Source organism: Schistocerca americana, chromosome 8 (assembly GCF_021461395.2).
Source record: "Schistocerca americana isolate TAMUIC-IGC-003095 chromosome 8, iqSchAmer2.1, whole genome shotgun sequence".
Taxonomy (NCBI): Eukaryota; Metazoa; Arthropoda; class Insecta; order Orthoptera; family Acrididae; genus Schistocerca; species Schistocerca americana.
In genome coordinates this window covers 257,481,009-257,504,856 of record NC_060126.1, presented here as the reverse complement: position 1 = coordinate 257,504,856, position 23,848 = coordinate 257,481,009, and the positions used below count along the sequence as shown (strand labels likewise).

Genomic DNA, 23,848 nt, shown 5'->3' with positions numbered 1-23,848 from the left:
CGTCACTCACATCCATGGCCGAGGCAGGATTCGAACCTGCGACCGTAGCGGTCGCGTGGTTCTAGACTGTAGCGCCTAGAACCGCTCGGCCACTCCGGCCGGTTGAACGGTGTTGTCAACCGACGACAGTGTGCTTTGATGTGGGTGTCTCAGATCCCCACGCCGTGTCTGAATCCATCGGAGATAGCCCTAAGTTAAACATGTGGTGCGATTTTATTCAAAATAAGAGCACAGCACCTTTCTTCTTCAGTGAAACGACAATCACAGCCAATACCTATCTTGATATGTTGCAGTTATTTGTCTTGCCACAGATTCAGGAAATTCCGGACCTAATTTTCCAGCGAGATGGTGCACCACCTCACTGGGGTTAGATGTTTGTGCCCATTTGGATACAACTTTTCTCGGAAAATGGATCGGGATTGGTGGTCCCGTCAACTGGCCTCCGCGATCACCATCCGTAAGACAACTGGATTTCTTTCTTTGGGGATATTTCAAGGACCAGGTTTAGAAAACCCCAGCGAACGACAACGCAACGTTACGGTGTAGATCTACTGACGTCGTAACATCTACACTTCACGAAGTTTTGACCAACACATGGGTGGAACTGGAATTTCGCTTGAATATCTTTGTGTCAACGAAAGGGCCACACGTCGAAATTTATTAATTGTGTGTGTATGTACACAAAATGTTGAATATGTTACCTGCATTTCAAGATAAGAAATATGTGTCTGTGTGTCATGCACTGAAGAGCCAAAGAAACTGGTACACTTACCTAATATCGCGTAGAGCTCCCAAGAAAACGCAAAAGTACCGCAACACAACATGGCATGGACTCGACTAATGTCTGAAGTTGTATTGGAGGGAACTGACACCATGAATCCTGCCACAGGAGTACGAGGGGGTGGAGATCTCTTCTGAACAGGACATTGCAAGTCATCGCAGATACGCCCAATAATGTTCATGTCTAGGGAGTTTGGTGGTGAGCGGAAGTGTTTAAACTCAGAAGAGTGTTCCTGGAGCCACTCTGTAGCAATTCTGGACGCGTGGGTGCCGCACTGTCCTGCTGGAATTGCCCAAATCCGTCGGAATGCACAATGGACACGAATGGATGCACGTGATCAGACAGAATGCTTACGTACGTGTCACCTGTCAGAATCGTATCTAGACCTATCAGGGGACATGGGTCCCTGCAGCTGCAACTCCGACTGCAGGCGCCCCACACCATTACAGAGCCGCCACCAGCTTGAACAGTCCCCTGCTGATATGCAGGGTCCATGGATTCCTCACGTTGCCTCCATACCAGTACACATCCATCCTATCGATACAATTTGAAACGAGACTCGTACGATCAGGCAACAAGTTTGCAGCCATCAAAAGTCCAATGTCAGCGATGGCGGGCTCAGGCGAGGCGTAAAGCTTTGTGTCGTACAGTCATAAAGGATACACGAGTGAGGTTTCTGCTCCGAAAGCCCATATCGATGACGTTTCGTTGAATGGTTGGCACGATGACACTTGTTGATGGGCCAGCATTGAAACTGCAGCAATATGCGGAAGGGTTGCATTTCGGACACGTTGAACGATTCTCTTCAGTCGTCGTTGGTCCCGTTCTTGCAGGACCTTTTTCCGACCGCAGCGATGTCGGAGAATAGATGTTTTACCAGATAACTGACATTCACGGTACGCTCGTGAAACGGTAGTACGGAAAAATCCCTACTTCATCGCTACCTCGGACGTGCTGTCACCGAGCGAGGTGGCGCAGTGGTTAGCACACTGGACTCGCATTCGGGAGGACGACGGTTCAATCCCCAATCCCGCGTCCGGCCATCCTGATTAGGGTTTTCCGTGATTTCCCTAAATCGCTCCAGGCAAATGCCGGGATGGTTCCTTTGAAAGGCACGGCCGAATTCCTTCCCGGTCCTTCCCTAATCCGATAAGACCGATGACCTTGCAGTCTGGTCTCTACCCCCAAACAACCCAACCCCCCATGCTGTGTCCCATTTCTCGTGCGCCGACTATACTACCACGTTCAAACTCACTTAAATCTTGATAATCTGCCATTGTAGCAGCAGTAACTGATGTAAAAACTGCACCAACAGTTGTTGTCTTATATAGGCGTTGCCGACTGCAGCGCCATATTCTGCCTGTTTGCATATCTCTGTGTTTGAATACGCATGCCTATACCAGTTTCTTTGGGGCTTCAGTGTATTTTGTGCCTTAAGCATGTTTGTAATCAATAAAAGACTTCTGGGAGACCCTGTATTGCCCGTGAGCAGCTATTGTATCGACCTGTATTGGAAGAGATAGTCATAACTTTCGGCCACGGAGTCTCTATTGTTGCAGGGGCGTGAAGGGACAACACTCGCTTCGGGGTGCAAATTCATTGCCGAGTTCCCCGCCCTTCGCCATTCCCCTGCAGACTGGGCGGGCCTTAGTGAGTCCGGACTTTAGGCAGGGCCGCGTGTCCCCGGGCCTTTCTCCGGGCAGGCAGGGCCAGCTCAGCTCAGCTCGGCTCACCTGTTGGTGGCGATCCCGCAAAGCGGCCAAGGCCACGATAGGCCAAAGCTTTCCCTGCTGGAGCCGCGCCGGCGGCGGCGCAGTCTCTAGCTGAACACCCTCCAGACAACATGCACGTGAGTACCGCTCCGCCCCAGCACCTCTTCTCTGTCTCATCTACCGCAGCCTGCCGATGTACAGTGCTGTGACGCGCCTGAATAAGTTTTCCCATCTGATTTAATCCATTGCCACGGTGCTCAATCACAATTATTCTGGATACAATGGCATCATCTCTCCACGTGGAGTAACTCCTTAATTAATATTTTACGCACTACAGTCTTCATTTTCGCTCAGCTTTACTGTATTGGCAAGAACTGCATTTATCATATGTGTATTCCGACAAAGCTGCAATTTGGTCATTTTTACGCTATTTTATTATTCCGCAACTAGTTTCCAGCATGGTTCACTTGCAAACGGACCCCTACAAAATCAGGCCACTGCAAATATAAATATGTGCGTATAAATGTATATTTGTTGCATAGTTTGTAAACTATTTACTTCATGTTACTTATCAATTATTCTGCTTTGGCATATTTACAGCTTTGCAGCTATGATGTTATCGATCTATCTTTATGGCAGGGACAGTCTGTGATTACATTTCATTATCTTTGATGAAAGTCGATTATTGTTGAACTGAAATTTTGGACCGTCTTCAGTTCTGCGTTATCTATAAACTCCGAAGAATTTCGTCAAAATTCTCAATATACATTTCATTTCGAAGTTCGGGTTATCCATTTATAATATTATTTGGACTTTTTTTAAACGTACGTAGATCTCTTTCTTCTCCAGACTTCATATAGCTCCCCTTTTCTGCTCGGTTAAGAACTGAAAGATTATTGATTACGTCTGGTGTACAATGTTGTTTCTCCCTGAGATACGTGCTAATTGTGCAGAACTTGTTTTCGTTTTATTTTATATGTTCTTTATATTCTGTACTAAGTTTTCACCCCTTTTGTCCGATACAGATCGCGTCGCTATTGCTACATTTAATTTCATATTTTTCCTGATTGGTCGTGTTTTTGAGTTTTGTCATTTCTGTATATTGTGTTCATGCGTAAGTTATTTTCTATGCAAAAGCTAATTTTAAGATCGATATAAATGGTAGAGGGATACCAAGAGATGAGTACTGTAAGCAGAATCAGAAGGATATAGGATGTATTAGTTATTCGGAGATGAAGAGACTTGTACAGGATAGAGTAGAATGGAGATCTGCATCAAAACTGTTTTCGGATGACGACCACAACAATAACATTAAGAAAGGTGTAACATATTTTTTTGGTGAGAAAATCAAGTTAATTTACAGTGTGATCTATTTCGGAATATAGCATTTCCATCATTAGACGGCACCCGTTGTGGCAGTGCACGCCTATATCAATACAAAACAATTCGCCACTGCGTCACTGATATCAGGAATAGGCACAATATATCTAGAACACAGGAGCTGAACAATTTTCTGGACGAAATGTGAGACGGAAGGTGAAAAAGCTCGGAATGACTTCCGGTTCAAATAACGTAATATGACAGCTTATGTTAATGGAACGACTCTCTAGTGATTTCTGGAAAGTCTCGTTCGATCAATAAAAGAAACGAGTCAAGGTAGGAAACAGGCATTAGTAACGTGTTTAGGAGTTTGTACAACAATCATGAGACAGCACATAATATTGTATGTGGATCCTGCGGACAATACAGATAAGGCTACCGGTAATTCATGAGAAAAACCACATACTTTTGAAACTAGGTAGATTTTCAGCTTTTTTTATTTTGCGAGGTCGGCTGCTTCATAGACAAATATTTAGAACACAAACAGTGAGGAGGGACTAAAAATTATTCACAACGTGAGAAGTGACCGTCTCGAGAGCGCTTTTTGGTGTGCGAATGCTGTATTCGTGGACAGATAATATTCTAGCTGTGATTGCTCAGGATCCTACGAAGCGGAGCAACGGTAGTAATAACTTTGAACCACAGGTAACTCGAATGAATAGAAGGAGTAATACGATCGTACAGTGCTGTCTGTATAATGTTCTGTCTCAGTTACATGTTAACGGTCTTTTATTATTTTCTGCGTAGCCAGAGAAAGTACTTTTTAGTGTTCGAAGACTGTGACACAATGTAGTTTCCTATTCTATGTAATACGCACTAAATTACCACGAAATGTTTTGATATCGTGCTTTCCTCGTCAGGAGTCTTTTCCTCGCCATTTATTGCAGGTTTTTCAGTTCAATGGTATCTGCACAGATTAGAAATCATAATGTAATATATGATAAATGGAACTTCTTAGTCAACTGAATTTAAAATTTCCTTACGCTCAATTCACAGATGAATAGCGAGAAGCGGCTATTCTCTCCGTGCGAGCTGCTGTCAGTCTTGCTTCATCTTTACTGCGAAAGGTGGAACTTTGTAGAATTAACTTTGTAAACGCGTAGACGGTATTATTTATGCCTTCCTTTCAATCGAAGCGTCATACTTTCCTCCCCTTACTCAAAGTGGCGCAAGGGTGTGTAGATATCATTGTGCAGAGGTAGAGACAAGAGAATGGCGGAAAATGATTTTAGTGTTCTGCCGAAATTCATCGCTATTATTTAATTACTAAACAGTACGTAAATCAACTAAACTATTATAATTTACTCCATGTTATACATTGTTAATGACGTCTTACAATGCAAATCACAATGCTATCGCAAGCCTTTATAGCGATGCTCTGAGTGCAATAGCGCAATAAAAAGTTTTGAACTATTTTGTATGCCGGTCCCTTCTAGTACAGAGAAAAGTCAGGATGGCACAGGATCACTTTATTTGCCGGTTTGTCAACAACTTGTACATTATTCTTTCGCAGATTGTTGGAGTGGATCGATGTGTAATTCAATTATAAGTAAGCGACATTTTCAATAATGTTGGAAGCTTGCACTTTGTTTTTTGTATGTCTTGTTTACGACTACTGGAGGAAGTAAAACGCATTTTTCCTTTCGATATATGTGCAATTTTTCCTAATTTCTGCTAAATGTTGTACGATTTATTGGCGTGATCCCAAAAGAATCGAACCTTCGACGAATAAACTCTGCTCAATGGTGCTTTTAGTCAATGATCTTACTTTTCATGTGATGCTGTGGTTTGCATGAGACACACGTTACAAGTAGTTTTGGCCGTGGATGTTTAGCAAAAGGAAGAGTCTCGTGCACCAGATACGTGGCTCCACTTCAAAATGTTTACTACAAACTTTAATCACAGAAACATGTTATGTAACCTTAGAGAAAATATTAGGAAACATTTACAGTATTGCCAAGATAGACTGTCGTTGTGACTTGTTACTGTACGAGTAATTTACTTGCAAGCCTGTCGGCTGGTCTGCAGATAAGTTACGGCGTATTATCTACTATTCTTTCCCTATTATCATTCCTGCCTACTAACACAATATTTTGATAATAAATTTATTGCCTTAATCTATCTCCCACAGTCTAATAATAATGAAATACTGGAACACACATGTCGTTGTCGAGTATCTTGGTAAAATACGACACAAAAGGAAAATATGTTGTGCAGTCAGTACTTAAGTAGCTCCGTCTTTGGCTCGGGTTCGATCCTTACTACCGTTCCGTGTCCAATTTTTGTGTGGCTCTGAGCACTATGGAACTCAACTTCTTAGGTCATTAGTCCCCTAGAACTTAGAACTAGTTAAACCTAACTAACCTAAGTACATCACACACATCCATGCCTGAGGCAGGATTCGAACCTGCGACCGTAGCGGTCGCGCGGTTCCAGACTGTAGCGCCTAGAACCGCTCGGCCACCCCGACCGGCTCCAATTTTTGTACAGCTCTCTTGTTCGCTTTTACAAAATCAAACGAAGCACACTTTTGGCAACACTCTGGTGGATCACTTGAATTATTTCATCATTTCATAGCACAACCTATCCTGCAACAACTTTACAAGTTTTCAAAATAGCTTCTGAACACTCTGTATACAGCCAACAAGTCCTACTGCAGTTGCATTGGGTACGACTTTATGTACGTAGTGATATACAGTACATTGATGTCTTCCGTGATGGAAGCAAGACACAGGAAATAGAGAGAAATTGTGTTCCAATGGGAAGGACGGCGTCATGTAACTAAGTTGAAGTGAGAGGGACGTTTTCTTTGCATTTGTGGTAATAATTGGGTTGGATAAGTTGCAGGCAAGCATACTGGACAAAGAATTATTTATTCCCGAGGACACATCACGCTAATACCGTGTATGGGCTGTAGCCTTGATAGTGTCTTCATTTCGGCTAAGAAGAGAGTCTACAAGTTTCATCAGGTACGTCATATCCAGCAACACCCGCCATTGATAATTAGGACCCGTATGAGCTAACAAATCGAGAGGATGTTGATTGATACGTTTCATCTGCCATTCCAAACAGTGACAACACGACAGTTCCTTTCTGCTATTCGGTAACATGTCCATGTCGAACAATCTTACTGCACTTATTCCATTCAACCGACTGGTACATACACACCATTTCACTGCCTTGACATGTCAGCGGTGGATCGCTTAGTACCATTTCTACAGGCTGCTGCGGTCGCAGGTTCGAATCCTGCCCGGGCATGGATGTGTGTGATGTCCTTAGGTTAGATACGTTTACGTAGTTCTAAGTCTAGGGGACTGATGACCTCAGATGTTAAGTTCCATTCGTACCATTTTGAACCATTTCTACACAACATACAGCGCTCCAAAGCAAAATGTATTCTCACAACTGGGTGTCTCATATTTAGTTGGTGGGTTTATTACAAAGGTGAATAACTGTTTGAGGGCATAATTGTCTCTGCAGTGAGGAGAAGGGGTGTTTTTTGCGATCTTTAGTTAAATAACTTTTTATGTAACACATTGTACATGATCGTTTGGTGTGGGTTTGAAACAAGAAGGATCTGCAAAGTATCTCCTGCAGTAACCAGAAAAACGTTGGTAATTAGGTGGTCAATGGCTGATGGGAATATAGAGACAGATATATCTATACATAAAAAAGAGAAATACCGACGTGAGCCACATAGTGAAGAGTGTAAAATTTGTGCTAGTCCAAGACTCAAACGCGGATTTCGCACTCTACACGAACAGTCACTTTAAACGCCTTTTTCTATTTTAAACCAGCGGAGATTGCTCCGTGGCCATTCAGGTACTTCAAAACATGAGAATCAAATAGCGACTATTGAATAAATTTAAATTTATCTTTCGACTGCCCAACTCAAATCCCCCAGCTAGTCGCTACTTCTGTAGCGCCCCCTGTCAATTTTCCTCATTGCTCGCAGCATCTCACATCATTCCCACAAGAGGTCGGAGTTGGGTATTTGGGCTGGACGGGAAGCATGCTCAGACAGCCAAACCAGGAAATCTGGGTTCAAGTCACCGTCCAGCGCGAAGTTTCACTTGTCGCTATTGAACTATTTCAATTCTCTCATGCGCCTGACGTCGGTATTTCTCTTTCATCGTGTATATATAAGGCCACGCAGTCATGAGTATGGTGTCTGTTGTTTCGGACATTTCTGAAAAAACAGACACCACACATATAATAGAAAAAGAATTATGTTGGCGGAAAAACGAGAGTTGTTACAAGGAGTGTTCCATTCAAACCGACGGAACGTTGTCGCTCGCCGGACGCTCGGTCACAGTAGCGGCAGGCTCGGTTCCGCTCTCTCCGCGAGCGGCAGCGACTGCCCCGTACGTGTTAACTCGGAGCAGCGCTCTCCCGTCCCTTAATCGACGAGCGGATCGGCTGTGCTAACCCACGTTTACTTTCACGGCGCGACACGCCGGCACGAACTGCCGTGACGTAACGGTTCGCTGGCGTCCGTAATCGAACCCAGGGCCTTCGCGCCCGCCGCTAGGCGACACCACTCTCAAACCGGCCATTCCGCGACTATCGTATTCTCTCGAACAAAGGGTCGCAACACTACATTGTTAATGTCAGATACGGAAAGGACAGGAGATACAGAATTGGTTAACAGAACTACCATTCTATATTACATGTACTGACGTATGGCAGGCATCCAGAATACTGAAACGTCCCCTTTCGAAAATTATAAATTACTGTGCTGGTAAACCCCTTACGTTATTTGATTTTCAAACAGCTGACCAAAACTGAACGTACTCAGACATTTCTCTCTTTACTTATTCTGATCATCACTAAACTGACACACAATATTTTTAGCGCAACGTAATCTGACTTTCAATAATCCCTACAAAAGAATGGCCGTGACCAACAATAACCTATACCTATCACGAATCACTTACCTCACAAAAATCTTCGTTCTAGAACTACTGTAATACAGCGAGCGCCACTACTGCCAGCTGAATAAACTGACTACTGAAGGCAGCAACTACTGATAGGCATAGTTAGCAAATGAAAGATTTTGATGGAGAACGAACAATGCGTTTACCTTAATAGTGTTCAAAAGTCATAATGTACCAGGTGATCAAAAGTCAGTATAAATTTCAAAACTGAATAAATCACGGAATAATGTAGATAGAAAGGTACAAATTGACACACATGGTTGGAATGACATGGGGTTTTATTAGAACCAAAAAAATACAAAAGTTCAAAAAATGTCCGACAGATGGCGCTTCATCTGATCAGAATAGCAATAATTAGCATAACAAAGTAAAACAAAGCAAAGATGATGTTCTTTACAGGAAATGCTCAATATGTCCATCAATAGCTGTAGTTGAGGTATAATGTTGTGAACAGCACTATAAAGCATGTCCGGAGTTATAGTGAGGCATTGGCGTCGAATGTTGTCTTTCAGCATCCCTAGAGATGGTCTGTCGATCACGATACACTTGCGACTTCAGGTAACTCCAAAGCCAATAATCGCACGGACTGAGGTCTGGGGACCTGGGAGGCCAAGCATGACGAAAGTGGCGGCTGAGCGCACGATCATCACCAAACTAAGCCATCTGTTGGACATTTTGTGAACTTTGTTTCTTTTTTTTTTGGGTCTAATAAAACCCCATGTCATGCCAAGCATGTGTGTCAATTTTTACCTCTCTATCCAGATTATTCCGTGGTTTATTAAGTTTTCAAATTTATACTGACTTTTTGATCACCCGGTGTATATCAGTTCATGACATCCGGTCTTACAAATTTCGTTTTTTCTGCCGGACACACGTCCAGATCGTCCATTCTCAAAACTCTGCCATCTCTCTTCCCACATCCACCACTGCTGGCGGCTCACCTCCAACTGCGCAACGCTACGCGCTGTTCACATCCAACTGCCTAACACTACAATAGCGAATATTCCAACAATGCCAACCAGCCACAGACTGCACACAGCACAGACAGTGATTTTCATTCAGAGCGCTACGTGGCGTTACCAACATAAAAACCTAAACAGCCTACTTACAATACACTGATAAGCCGAAACATTATGACCAGCTGCTTAATAGCTTGTTTGTCCGTCTTTGGAACGATTACATTACTGATTCTGCGTATCAGGGATCGGACAGTTTGTTGGTAGGTTTGTGGACGTATGTGGCGCTAGATGTATACGCACAGGTCGTGTAATTAGCGTAAATAACGGCCCGCTGATTTACGTTCGCGATGATAGCGCCCGATTACGGCCCAGATGGCTTCCATAGGATATACATCAATCTGAGCTCATTACAATGCTCCTTAAACCACTGTAGCACGGTTCTGGCTCGGAGACACCGGCAATTATACTGCTGAAAGATGACGTCGCCATCGGGGCAGACATCAAGCATGAAGGTGGTTCGCAGCTGTCAGCGTGTCTTCGATTACTACCACGGGTATCATGCAGGAGAATGTCTCCCATAGAATAATACTGCTCCCACCAACTTGCAACCGCACGCTTCGAGCCGTCGTTCACCTCGATGACGGCGTTTGTTGTGACGACCAGCGGTCTAGTGTAGCAAAAATGTGATTCAGCCGAAGAGCCGACACGTTTCCATTGATCGGCGGTCGAATCCTGATGGTCCCGTGCCCAGCGCAGTTGTAATTGATAATGTCGTTGGGCCAACATGTGAACATTGAGCCTTGGTCTGCTGCAGAGCTCCATGTTCAACAAGGTACGATGAACAATGTGCTCCAAAACACTTGTGCGTGCACCAGCATTGTGCTCTTTCGGCAGGGATGCCACAGATCACCATCTATCCTGCTTTACACAGCAAACAAGGCTCCGGACCCACGTTCGGTGGAGAGTCATCTCCGTCCATCCGTTTAGTGCCTAGTGGTAGTTTCACTGTCCTATCTCTTTCCGTAGATGCTCACGACAGTAGCAAGTGAACATTCGAGCAACTTCACCGTTCTCGAGATACTCGCTCAAAGTTTCTGCGTAATAATAATCTCAGACTCTACATAATAGTAATCTGCCCTTTGTCAAAGTCGCTTATCTCAATGGATTTTTCCATTTGCAACCCATACCTTCTCTAGGGTGATCCCCCGACCCTGTCTGTTCCACTTCCATACCCGCGTTACTGCGTCAAGTGCCCGCAACGCCACCAAGCGGCAGCCATCGTCGCGGTGGGCAGTGGTCATAATGTTTTGGAATCAGAGTATATTGTTAGCTTGATGACATGTAGGTCTCCAGTCAAAAAATGTGAAGCGCCTCTTCACAGCAGTCTGTACTATGCGAGCGTTTATATCTCTGCGTAACTTCTGCATCCTGTAACCACTTGAAATAGTTTACTGTACACAACTCTTGATACCCTCTACAATTCTTACCTCCACCCCCGCCCCCCCCCCCCCCCATCCCCATCCCCGTCACCAAAACTGACCATTCCTTGATGCGTCAGGATGTATCCTTTCAATTGATCCCTCCTATAAGTCAAACCGTGGCTTAAATTTATCTCCCCAATTCGAATCAGTGCCTTCACAGATCTGTCCATCTAATCTTCAACATTCTTCTGTAGCACTACATTTCAAAAGCTACTATTCTGTTTTTGTCTGATCTCTTTATCGTCTCTGTTTCACTTCCGAACAAGAATGGTCTTGTTCTAGCAGTAGTGGACACCAGAAGATCCTGAGGAAGATCCCAGCAAAGGGGTCGAAACGTCGATCATTTTAGAAGAAACATGATGCGGCCTAATAATCCAGAAGATTTTAACTTCAGTGACAACGGCCACGGAAGCCTGTAGACTTACATAAGAATGGTCGTTTTCAGAAATGCTTTTCTTGGTATTACCAAACTTCATTTTATGTTCTCTGTACTCCTGCCATCGTTCGTTTTCTTGATGCCCTAATAGCAAACCATAGCTACTAATTTTAGTGGCTTACATTCTAGACTACACTGCCTGACCAAAAGAAATGAGCGGACTATTGACACACAGTCAGCACGGATTTAGAAAACATTGTTCTTGTGAAACACAACTAGATCTTTATTCATACGAAGCGTTCAGTGCTATTGACAATTCCATATTTCTAGATTTACAGAAGGTTTTTGACACTGAACCTCACCATCGGCTTGAAATCAAATTCGATGCTTATGGATTATCGTCTCAGTTATGTGACTGGATTCGTAATTTCCTGTCAGTGAGGTCACGGTTCGTAGTAACTGACGAAAAGTCATCGAGGAAAACACAAGTGGTTTCTGGCGTTCACAAAGGTAGTGTTATAGGCCCTCTGATGTTCATTATCTGTATAAACAATTTAGGAGACAAAATGAGCCTCTGTCTTGGGCTTTTTGTAGATGATACTGTCGTTTATCGACTAACAAAGTCATCGGAAGATCAAAACCAATTGCAAAACGATTTAGATACTGTATGGTGCCAAACTTGCACATTGACCCTAAATAATGAAAAGTGTTTTGTCATCCACGTGAGTGCTAATAGGAATTCGTTAAAATTCGGTTACACGATTAATGAGTCAAATCTAAATGCTGCAAATTCAACTAAATAACTGGGTATTATAATTACGAACAACTTAAATTTGAAAGAACACATAGAAAATGTTGTGGAGAAGGCAAGTCAAAAACTGCGTTTTATTGGCTGAACACTGAGAAAATGTAACAGATCTACTGAAGAAACTGCCAACACTACGCTTATCCTTCCCCTTTTGGAGTGCTGCTGCGTGGTCTGGCATCCTTTCCAGATAGGATTAACGGAGTACATCGAGAAAGTCCAGAGAAGGTCAGTACGTTTTGTATTATCGACAAATGGGGGAGAGAGTGTCTAGGAAATGATACAGGATTTGCGGTGGACATCATTAAAACAAAGGCGTTTTCGTTGCCGCCAAATCTTCTCACGATATGTCAATCACCAACTTTCTCCTCTGAAGGCGAAAATATTTTGTTGACACCAACTTACATAGGGCAAAAGATCATCCTAATAAAATGTGGGAAATCAGAGCTCACATCGAAAAATATAGATATTCATTTTTTCTGCGCGCTGTTAGAGTTGTGATAATAGAGAATTATTGTGAAGGTGTTTCAAATGTTCAAATGTGTGTGAATTCGTAAGGGACCAAACTGCTGAGGTCATCGATCCTTAGACTTACACACAACTTAAACTAACTTATGCTAAGAACAACACACACACCCATGCCCTAGGGAAGACTCGAACCTCCGACGGGAGGGGCCGCACAGTCCGCAACATGACGCCTCAAACCGCGCGGTCACTCCGCGCGGCGAAGTTGATTCGATGAACCCTCTGCCAGGTACTTAAATGTGATTTGCAGAGTATCCATGTGGGTGTAGATCCAGAAGACATGATCGGATATTAATGTAAATTCGTTGATATCACACTATCGGCGAGTACGGGAGTGACTAGAGTAACAATTCTCTGTGACTGGTAGAACAGGAAGAAGAGTGCATTAGTGTTGTTACCAGGGCTTGTAGGGTATATAAGGGATGTGAACAGCAGCAGGTGTTGAGTGATCACTGTGGACGACACGGAGATGCTGGTTACTCGTGTGAGATACCGTTATCAGCACCTGACAGTGTTTGAAATGGGCTTGATTGTGGGTGTACATTTGGCCAATTGATGTGATCGTGCAGTATTCAATTTTGTGGAGTGTTTGGATGTGACAGTGGTCCGATATTGGACTGCATGAGAAAGTGGGGGCAGTACTCATCGTCAAGATCCTGGTCAACGAAGTATGACCACCACAAGAGAATACTGCCGTCTCGCGCACCAAACACACCGTTACCCCTTCACATCTACGCCAGCGATCCAAGAACAAGTAACGTACTTCCTGCAATATCCTGTGTCATCCCTCTGGTTGGAGACCAGCGGCAATCTGGCTAGCGTATTACCTTCCAATGCCGTTCGCATTACCAATATAGCGAGGTCATGTTAGCTAATGATACAATGCCAGATCAATCAATTATCCAGATTGTTAGCCCAGCTAAAACTGCTGCTGCCCATCTTCAGGAACCATATGTTAGTTTGGTCTCTCTTCAGACACCCCTCCGATGCGGTTGCACCTGTCGTACCGCTACGGCTATCAGTAGCACGCAAGGATTAATGACAGATGTACTTGGAACCAAGTTGCATCGTCAGTGAGAAACAGCTATATTTGCTATCACAAGAGGGCGAGAGGGGATACCCTTTAAAGTCAGAATTTTTGTGACGGAATTTCGAGGACATGTCTCTAGTGACGAGTGAAATAACGTCATAAGCGTATGTTAAAATCAATGCATCAATGACACTTAAGCAAAGCGGATAAAAATGCGTAGAGAGGCAAATGATATTGACATCGAAGGCGTTCTCTCCCGGAAGGGACAATATTTGTTGTGACACGCTTTCTTCCAGTGTAGAAAATGCTCAAAATAAATTTCATCTTCTTTGTGTGATGGAACAGAGCGATGTTAGAACTTTTTAGATGCATGACATAGTGAATTATCGAGCAAAGTGAAGTCCATCGGCGATTATTGTAGCAACTCTGGGTTGAGAGCTGTAAACAGTGACCCTAAAATCAGAATGCCTGGCCGAAAGTCATAAAATAATGTTTTAAAGTTTTGATTACAAGCACTAATAGTCAAAGTGTATGAGTATACAATTCTGAAATGCGAAACCCATACGATTATGATCGGCATACGCTAGAATGTGTACTGTGGTGGTGCCACGAAAAGTTTGATGTCAGACGGGCGAGGACCACGGTAAGACAAAAGCTCTCCTTCCACATGCGCTACACGAGTAGCAGGGTCCTAGCGAGAAACATCGGCCTTCTCAATCTTACGTAGTGTGGCAAGTGCGCCATGTGGGTGGTTCAGTATAAGCTACTCCAACTTCTATTGGCGGCAGAAATTACGTTCCGTCTTCAAAAGACGCTACAAATCATACATACGATGGTCTTTCGGGAATTACAGAGCATTCGGTCAAAGATACAGCACAGCTACACTACTGGCCATTAAAATTGATACACCAAGAAGAAATGCAGATGGTAAACGGCTATTCATTGGACAAATATATTATACTAGAACTGACATGTGATTACACTTTCAGTCAATTTGGGTGCATAGATCCTGAGAAATCAGTATCCAGAACAACCACCTCTGGCCGTAATAACGGCCTTGATACTACAGGGCATTGAGTGAAAAAGAGCTTGGATGACGTGTGCAGGTACAGCTGCCAATGCAGCTTCAACACGATACCACAGTTCATCAAGAGTAGTGACTGGCGTATTGTGACGAGCCAGTTGCTCGGTAGCCGGCCGAAGTGGCCGTGCGGTTAAAGGCGCTGCAGTCTGGAACCGCAAGACCGCTACGGTCGCAGGTTCGAATCCTGCCTCGGGCATGGATGTTTGTGATGTCCTTAGGTTAGTTAGGTTTAACTAGTTCTAAGTTCTAGGGGACTAATGACCTCAGCAGTTGAGTCCCATAGTGCTCAGAGCCATTTTTTTTTGAAGTTGCTCGGTCACCATTGACCAGACGTTTCCAGTTGGTGAGAGACCTGGAGAATGCGCTGCCCAGGGCAGCAGTCGAACATTTTCTGTATCCAGAAAGGCCCGTACAGGACCTGCAGCATGCGGTCGTGCTTTATCCTTCTGAAATGTAGGGTTTCGCTGGGATCGAATGAAGGGTAGAGCCGCGGGTCGTAACAAAAAATGGTGAAATGGCTCTAAGCACTATGGGACTTTACTGGACTCGCATTCGGGAGGACGACGGTTCAATCCCGCGTCCGGCCGTCCTGATTTAGGTTTTCCGTGATTTCCCTAAATCACTCCAGGCAAATGCCGGGATGGTTCCTCTGAAAGGGCACGGCCGACTTCCTTCCCAATCCTTCCCTAATCCGATGAGACCGATGACCACGCTGTCTGGTCTCCTTCCCCAAACCAACCAACCAACCAACCAACTATGGGACTTAACATCTGAGGTCATAAGTCCCCTAGAACTTAGAACTACTTAAACCTAACTAACCTAAGGACATCACACACATCCATGCCCGAGGCAGGATTCGAACCTGCGACCGTAACGGCAGCTCGGTTCCGGACTGAAGCGCCTAGAACCGCTCGGCGACGGCCGCTGGCGGGTCGTAACACATCTAAAATGTAACTTCCACTGTTCAAAGTGCCGCCAATGCGAACAAGAGGTGACCGAGATGTGTAACGAATGGCACCCCACACCATCACGCCTGATGATACGCCAGTAGACGATGACGAATACACGTTTCCAATGTGCGTTTACCGCGATGTGGCCAAACTCGGATGCGACCATCATGATGCTGTAAACAGAACCTGGATTCACCCGAAAAAATGACGTTTTGCCATTCGTGCACCCAGGTTCGTCGTTGAAAATGGTTCAAATAGCTCTGAGCACTATGCGACTTAACTTCGGCGGTCATCAGTCGCCTAGAACTTAGAACTAATTAAACCTAGCTAACCTAAGGACATCACATACATCCATGCCCGAGGCAGGATTCGAACCTGCGACCGTAGCGGTCGCTCGGCTCCAGACTGTAGCGCCTAGAACAGCACGGCCAATTCGGCCAGCATCGTCGTTGAGTACACCATCGCAGGCGCTCCTGTCTGTGATGCATCGTCAAGGGTAACCGCAGCCATGGTCTCCGAGCTGATAGTCCATGCTGCTGCAAACGTCGTCGAACTGTTCGTGCAGATGGTTGTCGTCTTGCAAACGTCCCCATCTGTTGACGCAGGGATCGAGACGAGGCTGCACGATTCGTTACAGCCATGCGGATAAGATGTCTTTCATCTCGACTGCTAGTGATACGAGACCGTTGGGATCCAGCACGGCGTTCCATATTACCCTCCTGAACCCACCGATTCCATATTCTGCTAACAGTCATTGGGTCTGGACCAACGCGAGGAGTAATGTCGCGATACGATATACCGCAATCGCGATAGACTACAATCCAACCTTTATCAAAGTCGGAAACGTGATGGAACGCATCTCTCCTCGTTACACGAGGCATCACAACAACGTTTCACCAGGCAACGCCGGTCAACTGCTGTTTGTGTATGAGAAATCGGTTGGATACTTTTCTCATGTCAGCACGTTGTAGGTGTCGCCACCGGCGCCAACCTCGTGTGAATGCTCTGAAAAGCTAATCATTGGCATATCACATCATCTTCTTCCTGTCGGTTAAATTTCGCGTCTGTAACACGTCATCTTCGTGGTGTAGCAGTTTTAATGGCCAGTAGTGTATTTCGGAACAGCTACTCATTCTTCCTTTGTGCTCTGTATAGTGTAGGAGATTACATAAAACATTACGTACTCCAAACCCGGTCACCTGGTGAACGTAACAAGCTGCGACAGTCAAAGCGAGGGCAAGTCACATCTACTCCAAACCTCTAAGGCGTGATTTTGTTATTCCAGGCGTAAAATATTAGATTCTAAGGCACGTTCATTGCAGAGGTGTGACGAAAGCAGCCAATGGCGTGCTTAATATTTGTAGTCGAACAGATGCATACTATTCTGTTGGTTTCTAGTGTGGGCTTGCCGTGGTTCCCACGATAGTAATTGTCAGTCTTTATTCGAAATAAAGAGTTGGCAATTCAGATTACATTTGCAACAGATATACACTGCGTAGCCAAAAGATTATGACCACATTCTTAACAGCGTCTGGACAACATAGCAGCGATTCAGCGTGACATGGATTCTACAAGTCCTTGGTAGGTTTTCGGAGGTATGCGGCGCCAGATGTCTAAGCACAGAGCACGCAATTATCGTAAATTACGGGCATATGTCTACGGGCTCTTAATTGGTACCCAATAGTAGCTCAAAGGTGTTTCATCGGCTTTAAGCAAAAGGAATTTGGTGGTCAAGACAAACCACTGTAGCACGATTCTGGTCTTGCGACATGGCCAGTTACGCTGCTGGAAGGAGACACCAGACCGATTCTCCAAGTTAAACGAAAAAGTTTAGACTTTGCAGAAGCAACAAAAAAACATGCCAAATTTTTAAAAAACGCAAAATGTCCATGGTTGATGATGTTCTATTGAAGCTCGAAATTTAGCGCCGACTTTAGTGTGACAATTTGTAAGTTTCCACAACAAAACTATGTATCAAAACCCGGAAGAATCAATACCTTCACTGCGCGATAGCAACGATAATGTTACCGATGACAGTAACACTAAAACGGTGTTTTTAAACACTGTTTACCGAAACTCCTTCATCAAAGAAAACGAAGTAAATATTCGAGAATTCGAAATAAAACCAGCTGCCAACATGAGTAACTTAGAAGCAGAAATTCTCACTGCAGCAAAGCAGCTTACATCATTTAATAAAGGCAAGACCTCCTGTCCGGGTTATACATGGTGATTTTTTTCACCATGTACAAACTCTAGAGATTAATCGATGAGAGTATACGGAACGAAAAAGGTCTAATGAACCTAAGTCTGGAAATGCATAGTTTCCATGCTAGAGATCATTTATTCAGTCATACATTGTTTCAGATTGCGGTCTAATAAGCGCTGTACCATGTAGCCACAGTTACAGTATGTGTTGAAAATGGTTTCCATCTGTCTCAATGTATACCTGTACTTGCCGTAGCATGTTCTGCCTCACACGTTCACATCGGCCAGGCTGCACCCGAACAGTTTCAAAGGCAGCATGAATACGCTTCTCCACCATCTACATATCTGGAATGGGCTTTGCATACTTTTAAGATGGCCCCATAACCAGAATCGTATGGGTTGGGATTTGGTGAACGAGGAGGCCTTGCAACTGGACCCCCGCGTCCGATCCATCGATCAGGGAAGACACGATTGAGATGCGCCCGGACGTTAACGGCGAAGTGTTCTGGAGCACCATCATGTAGCAGCCACATAACCCTTAGAATCATCAGTGCCACTTCTTCCTACAAGGGAGGCAAAGTTACATGCAAGAAATGCCGATAGTTCCGGCGGCGTGGAAGGAAGACTGATCCCAAAATACGAGGCGTGTTTTTTAAGCAAGTACCGTTTTGCGACACCGCGGCCACAGCGGTGCGGTCGGCATTCTACGCATGCGCACTGGGTACCTACATCAGTTGTCTACGCATTGACGCCATTACAGTCTGATTCTTTCTTGTTTACGTTGTGTACTGGGTGTTTAAGAAGCCTCCGATAATCGTGAGTCCTGCCGACTGTGAAGTACGGGCTGTTATAAGCTTTCTTAGCGCTAAAGGCCTAAAAGCGATTGATATTTATCGTAAGATCTGTGCAGTTTACGGAGAAAACATTATGAGTGATGGAATGGTAAGAAAGTGGGTGTGAGAATTAAAAGATAGCCGCACAAATGTGCATGATGAACAACGGAGTGGGCGTCCTTCGGTCATTAATTAAAGTTTGGTGCAGGAAGTGGACAACAAGGTGAGAGAAAACAGACGCTTTACGATTTCCTCCTTGCGGCATGACTTTCCTAATGTTTCTCGTATTGTTTTGTATGACATTGTGACCGAGCACTTGAATTATCGAAAATTGTGGGCACGTTGGGTACCGAAAATGTTGACGGATGTGCACAAAACCAAACGTTCAGACAGTGCATTGACTTTCCTTGAGCGGTACCACAACGAGGGTAATGATTTCTTAAGCCAAATCGCTACGGGCGATGAAACATGGGTGGCCTATGTCACACCAGAATCAAAGCAACAGTCCATGGAATGGCTGCATTCAGATTCACCCAGAAAAATGAAGTTTAAGCAAACAATTTCTGCCCGGAAAATCAAGTGCACAGTTTTTTGGGACAGAAAAGGAGTATTGCTTGTGGAATTTTTGCCTCGTAATGAGACAATCAATGTAGCAGCTTACTGAAGACATTGCACAATCTGCGCCGTTCATTTCAGAACAAAAGACGTGGCAAATTGAGCAAGGGCATCGTTTTGCTGCAAGACAATGCCCGTCCGCATGTGGCGAATCAGACCAAAGATCTCATCACATCTTGTCGATGGGAAACTCTAGATCATCCTCCATACAGCCCCGATCTTGCGCCCAGTGACTACCATCTGTTCCTGCACTTGAAGAAACACCTGGGCGGTCAGCGTCTTCAAGAGGATGACGAAGTCAAAACAGTGGTGATGCAGTGGTTAACAAGTCAGGTGGCAGACTTCTATGAGGAGGGTATTCAAAAACTGGTACAGCGTTATGGCAAGTGCCTCAATATTGACGGAAATTATGTAGAAAAGTAGATTAAGGTACAGGCTTTCATGTAAAAATAAAATTATTGAGATATCTTAGCACGTCTTTTTTAATTTCAAAACGGTACTTACTTAAAAAAAACACGCCTCGTACATTCGCCAATTATCCAGCCACACATTCTTGCTGCACCAGTGCTGATGATTCGCTGTTACCATTTCACGGAGGTTCTGCAAACTATCCCACAAATGTCAGTTATGAAAGCAATATTCCAGTTTCTCCCATGGTAGGCCTAGCATGTCCTCATTAATGTGTGTAATTGACGTCTGATGACCGGACGTGATAGTGATGTGCTTCTGTAATGTGTAAGTGTAGCTAAACCTGAGTTTCAGATTACCATGTTCGGTCGCTATCTGTCATTCCACACACTGTGCTATTTGTTAGCGGGGGAGGGGCAGAGAGGAAGCGATTTTCGTCAATAACTAACGTGCAAAAACAAAAACAAAACAAAAAAAACTTTTAGATTTGTGTGAAAATTACCGATCCCTATTTCTGTAATATGCGTGCTCAAGCTGTAAAAATCATTCTGGGGCCCCTGCAATTTATGTCTGCTATGACACCCCTGTCTCACTTAAGTAGAAAGAATTCCTTACAATTATTATTATTTATATTTAAGGAACGAGAGCTATTTAATATCAATAGCACAAAACGAGACAGTACCATGGATCAACTAACAGTTCACGGATTGGCATGTTAATTATTGAATTTGGCAATGTTAGTCTACACCCTTTTGCCTCTCGGGACGGAATCTGTGTACGCCAACAGTCTGCGTCTAGCGTTATCCCTTGTGCAATGATCTGAAGATTTTTTAGATGTAAGCGAATTGTGCTACTGAGCCAATGGGTGGGTAGCAGCTCGGTGTTTACTTAGAGACATGTGGCAAACCGCCTAAAAACCACATGCTGGTTGGCCAGCGAATCGGCACTCGTCGTTAATCCACAAGACGGATTAGATACGGGGCCTTGCGCCTCCCCGAATCCCGGAAGCGACGTGCTGAGTCGCACGGCTATTCGGGAGAGTGGTACGTGACGATAATAGAATGTAAAAAAGGAACTGCGCGAACAACAATAGCTGCTTGTGGTGTGCGTACTGTAAGACCTTCCGTACACACACCATCAGATTAATTGACTTGTCGCTCTAATGAAGTAGGCGAGTGTCAGCAATATGTCTCGTGGTCTTATTGTGGCGTGTTTATCTTCTGCCGTTAGGTCAGACGTTAGTAATGCCACTTGCACGCTTAGAGTAGCAGATTGACGGTGACCAACTTTAAACAGAACTTGATTAATTTTCACACACATTTATTAAAATAATAACAATCATAAACCTTACTTAACTTGATTCTGGATGCTATTTACAATTGACAATCTGAAGTTCCTTTGGAATTCGTACGTTAATCTTATTCTCACATATATCTCTGATACCTGACAAAAGTGTCTATACATTTATCTTCATGGCTATGTACAGGAATTTGGTAATCTTATTAGGCGCAGACTGAAGCCTGACTATAGACTGGTACAGACAAATGTAGAACTCGTACAGACTGGTACAGACTAATGCAGACTGACTAATCGGAGGTCTGTACACTCGTTATAATACCTCGCGTGTTCATGTATCATAGCGCGAGTGTGATCCGCGAGGAGAAAAGGTTCTACGTTAGCAGCAATCTCATTGGCTGCGTTACATATTAATACGCGGATCGGCGGAAGCAGAATTTGGTCCGTCTCTAAGGCAGCGCAATCTCATAGTGCGGAGACGGACGAGCGCTGCGCCTACGCTGTTGTGCTTAGCGGCGCGCGGTCTAGTGGGAAAGTTGTGTACGCGCTGACTAGGCGGAACTATGTACACAACACTGCTTCTCCTCCTTTTTCTATCAGGCAGGAGAAAGGCAATCATACGACAGCGTTGAAGAGCGTAGTGGACGCGTAAATGACACTATTTTGCGTAACCACTGCTCCGATGTCTTCATTGCGGAATGGCGAATAGTGTTCTAAGCCGGCCGGAGTGGCCGAGCGATTCTAGGCGCAGGTTCGAATCCTGCCTCGGGCATGGATGTGTGTGATGTCCTTAGGTTAGTTAGGTTTAAGTAGTTGTAAGTTCTGGGGGACTGATGACCACAGCAGTTAAGTCCCATATTGCTCAGAACCATTTGAACCATTTTTTTGAATAGTATTCTACTGGTGGTAGAGGGCTGTCCTCAGACTACTGAGAACGTTCGGGTCCTACGACTTGTAGTGTTGCTGCTAATGGATTTTCCGTTTTCTGAGTAGACGGAGAAAATTATTGAGAGGAAATGCCAGGAGATAAAAGTCATCACATTCGTGGCTAACGTAACTGTTTTCCTAGCATTAAAAGTAGATCAATATGTTTGAACGTGCGACTTAGGGTGTTGTTCCAATTTATATGGTAAGTCCTAAACTCTTCAAAATCAGAGGCACAGTGTGCGTCGCGATCATCAAGTTCTCCTATATTGACGTATACATCTGTGTCTTTTTTAATACATATCGATATTGGAGTCACTCGTCAACAAAATGTATCAACATACAGCTCAAGAACCGTGCTGTTGAGACAAAAGAAAGAAGGTCGGTACGAACGTAGGAAAGTAAGCACTAATTATTACTTAAAGCCACATTGCTGACGGGGCCACTAGAGTATGGGGCTCTGTTAAAGTGATGATGATGAATCGTATGGCATTGGTGGCCGGGAGACTCCTCGCGGTGCGGTTCAGCCGCCGCTCCACAAGTTCTTTAACGCTACTACGGAGACTTGCGAATGAATAAGGATGAAATGATGATGAAAGACATACAACACCCAGTCATCTCGAGGCAGAGAAAATCCCTGACCCCGCAGGGAATCGAACCCGGGAAGCGAGAACGTTACCGCAAGACCACGAGCCGCGGACGGTTATGATGATAATTACAACTAATACGTTACAGTGTTCTAGTGCCAATGAGGTACCAGGTTCTACAATCTACTAATTTTAATAGGTCTACATAGGCCGTGAAGGAAGCCGAAAAATGCGAAAAAAAAAAACGAAAGCGGAGGAAGGGCTCCATTTTACTGTTTGAAAGCGTTTTCTTGACCACATTTACATGGACTTCTGAAAGTGATGAAAATTCTGTAGCTGTGACAGCGCGTTTTGTGACAGTTCATTCACTACTATTTTGAAACACAGCGTTTCACCACGAATATTGCACTGTACAATTTTGTTACTTCCCCCTATTACAGAAAAACTGTTCGTCCAAATAACTATAGTTCTGTCTTTCACTCATTGTTGTTAGCCACATACAATTAAAAACAAAATTGAAAGTAAAATATCTGCCCTAGACTTTTTTATAGTATATCTCATTTGCATGAAACGCGAGTGCAGGACTGCTGTCAAGATTTCATAACGAACTTGAGCTCTAAACGCGTCCTGACTTCCGTGTTTGAACGTTTGCACTGTTGCGCATGTGAAGTGGAATGATTCTGCAGTCCGCTCCTGTAAACTACGAGGGTTGTTCGCAAAGTGTGGTCCGATCGGGCGTGAAATGGAAATCACTGTGAGAATAAAAATTTTTTACTTAGACATTTGTCGTAACGTTTTACCAGCTTCCCAATACCCTCGTCATAGAAGGCAACCGTCTGTGTTTTCCGCCAATTCTCTACGTTGCTCTACAGCTCAGTGTCTGTGTCAAAATGTTGCCTTCATAGTAAGAGTCTTATGTGCGCAGAGATGAAACTCAGGGGGAGCCAATTACGGGCTGTA

The 23,848-nt window shown here is 44.3% G+C and overlaps 1 protein-coding gene across 1 annotated transcript in view; it reads left to right on the top strand.

Annotated features, from left to right (window-relative positions):
* Window positions 1-2,511: 2,511 nt before the first annotated feature.
* The window catches only part of LOC124545001, a 121,603-nt gene continuing 100,266 nt past the window's right edge, over window positions 2,512-23,848 (top strand). Inside the window, exon 1 of the mRNA XM_047123757.1 lies at window positions 2,512-2,630. Coding sequence (XP_046979713.1) covers window positions 2,625-2,630 — 6 coding nt within the window. The 5' untranslated portion in view covers window positions 2,512-2,624. The remainder of the gene's footprint in view (window positions 2,631-23,848) is intronic.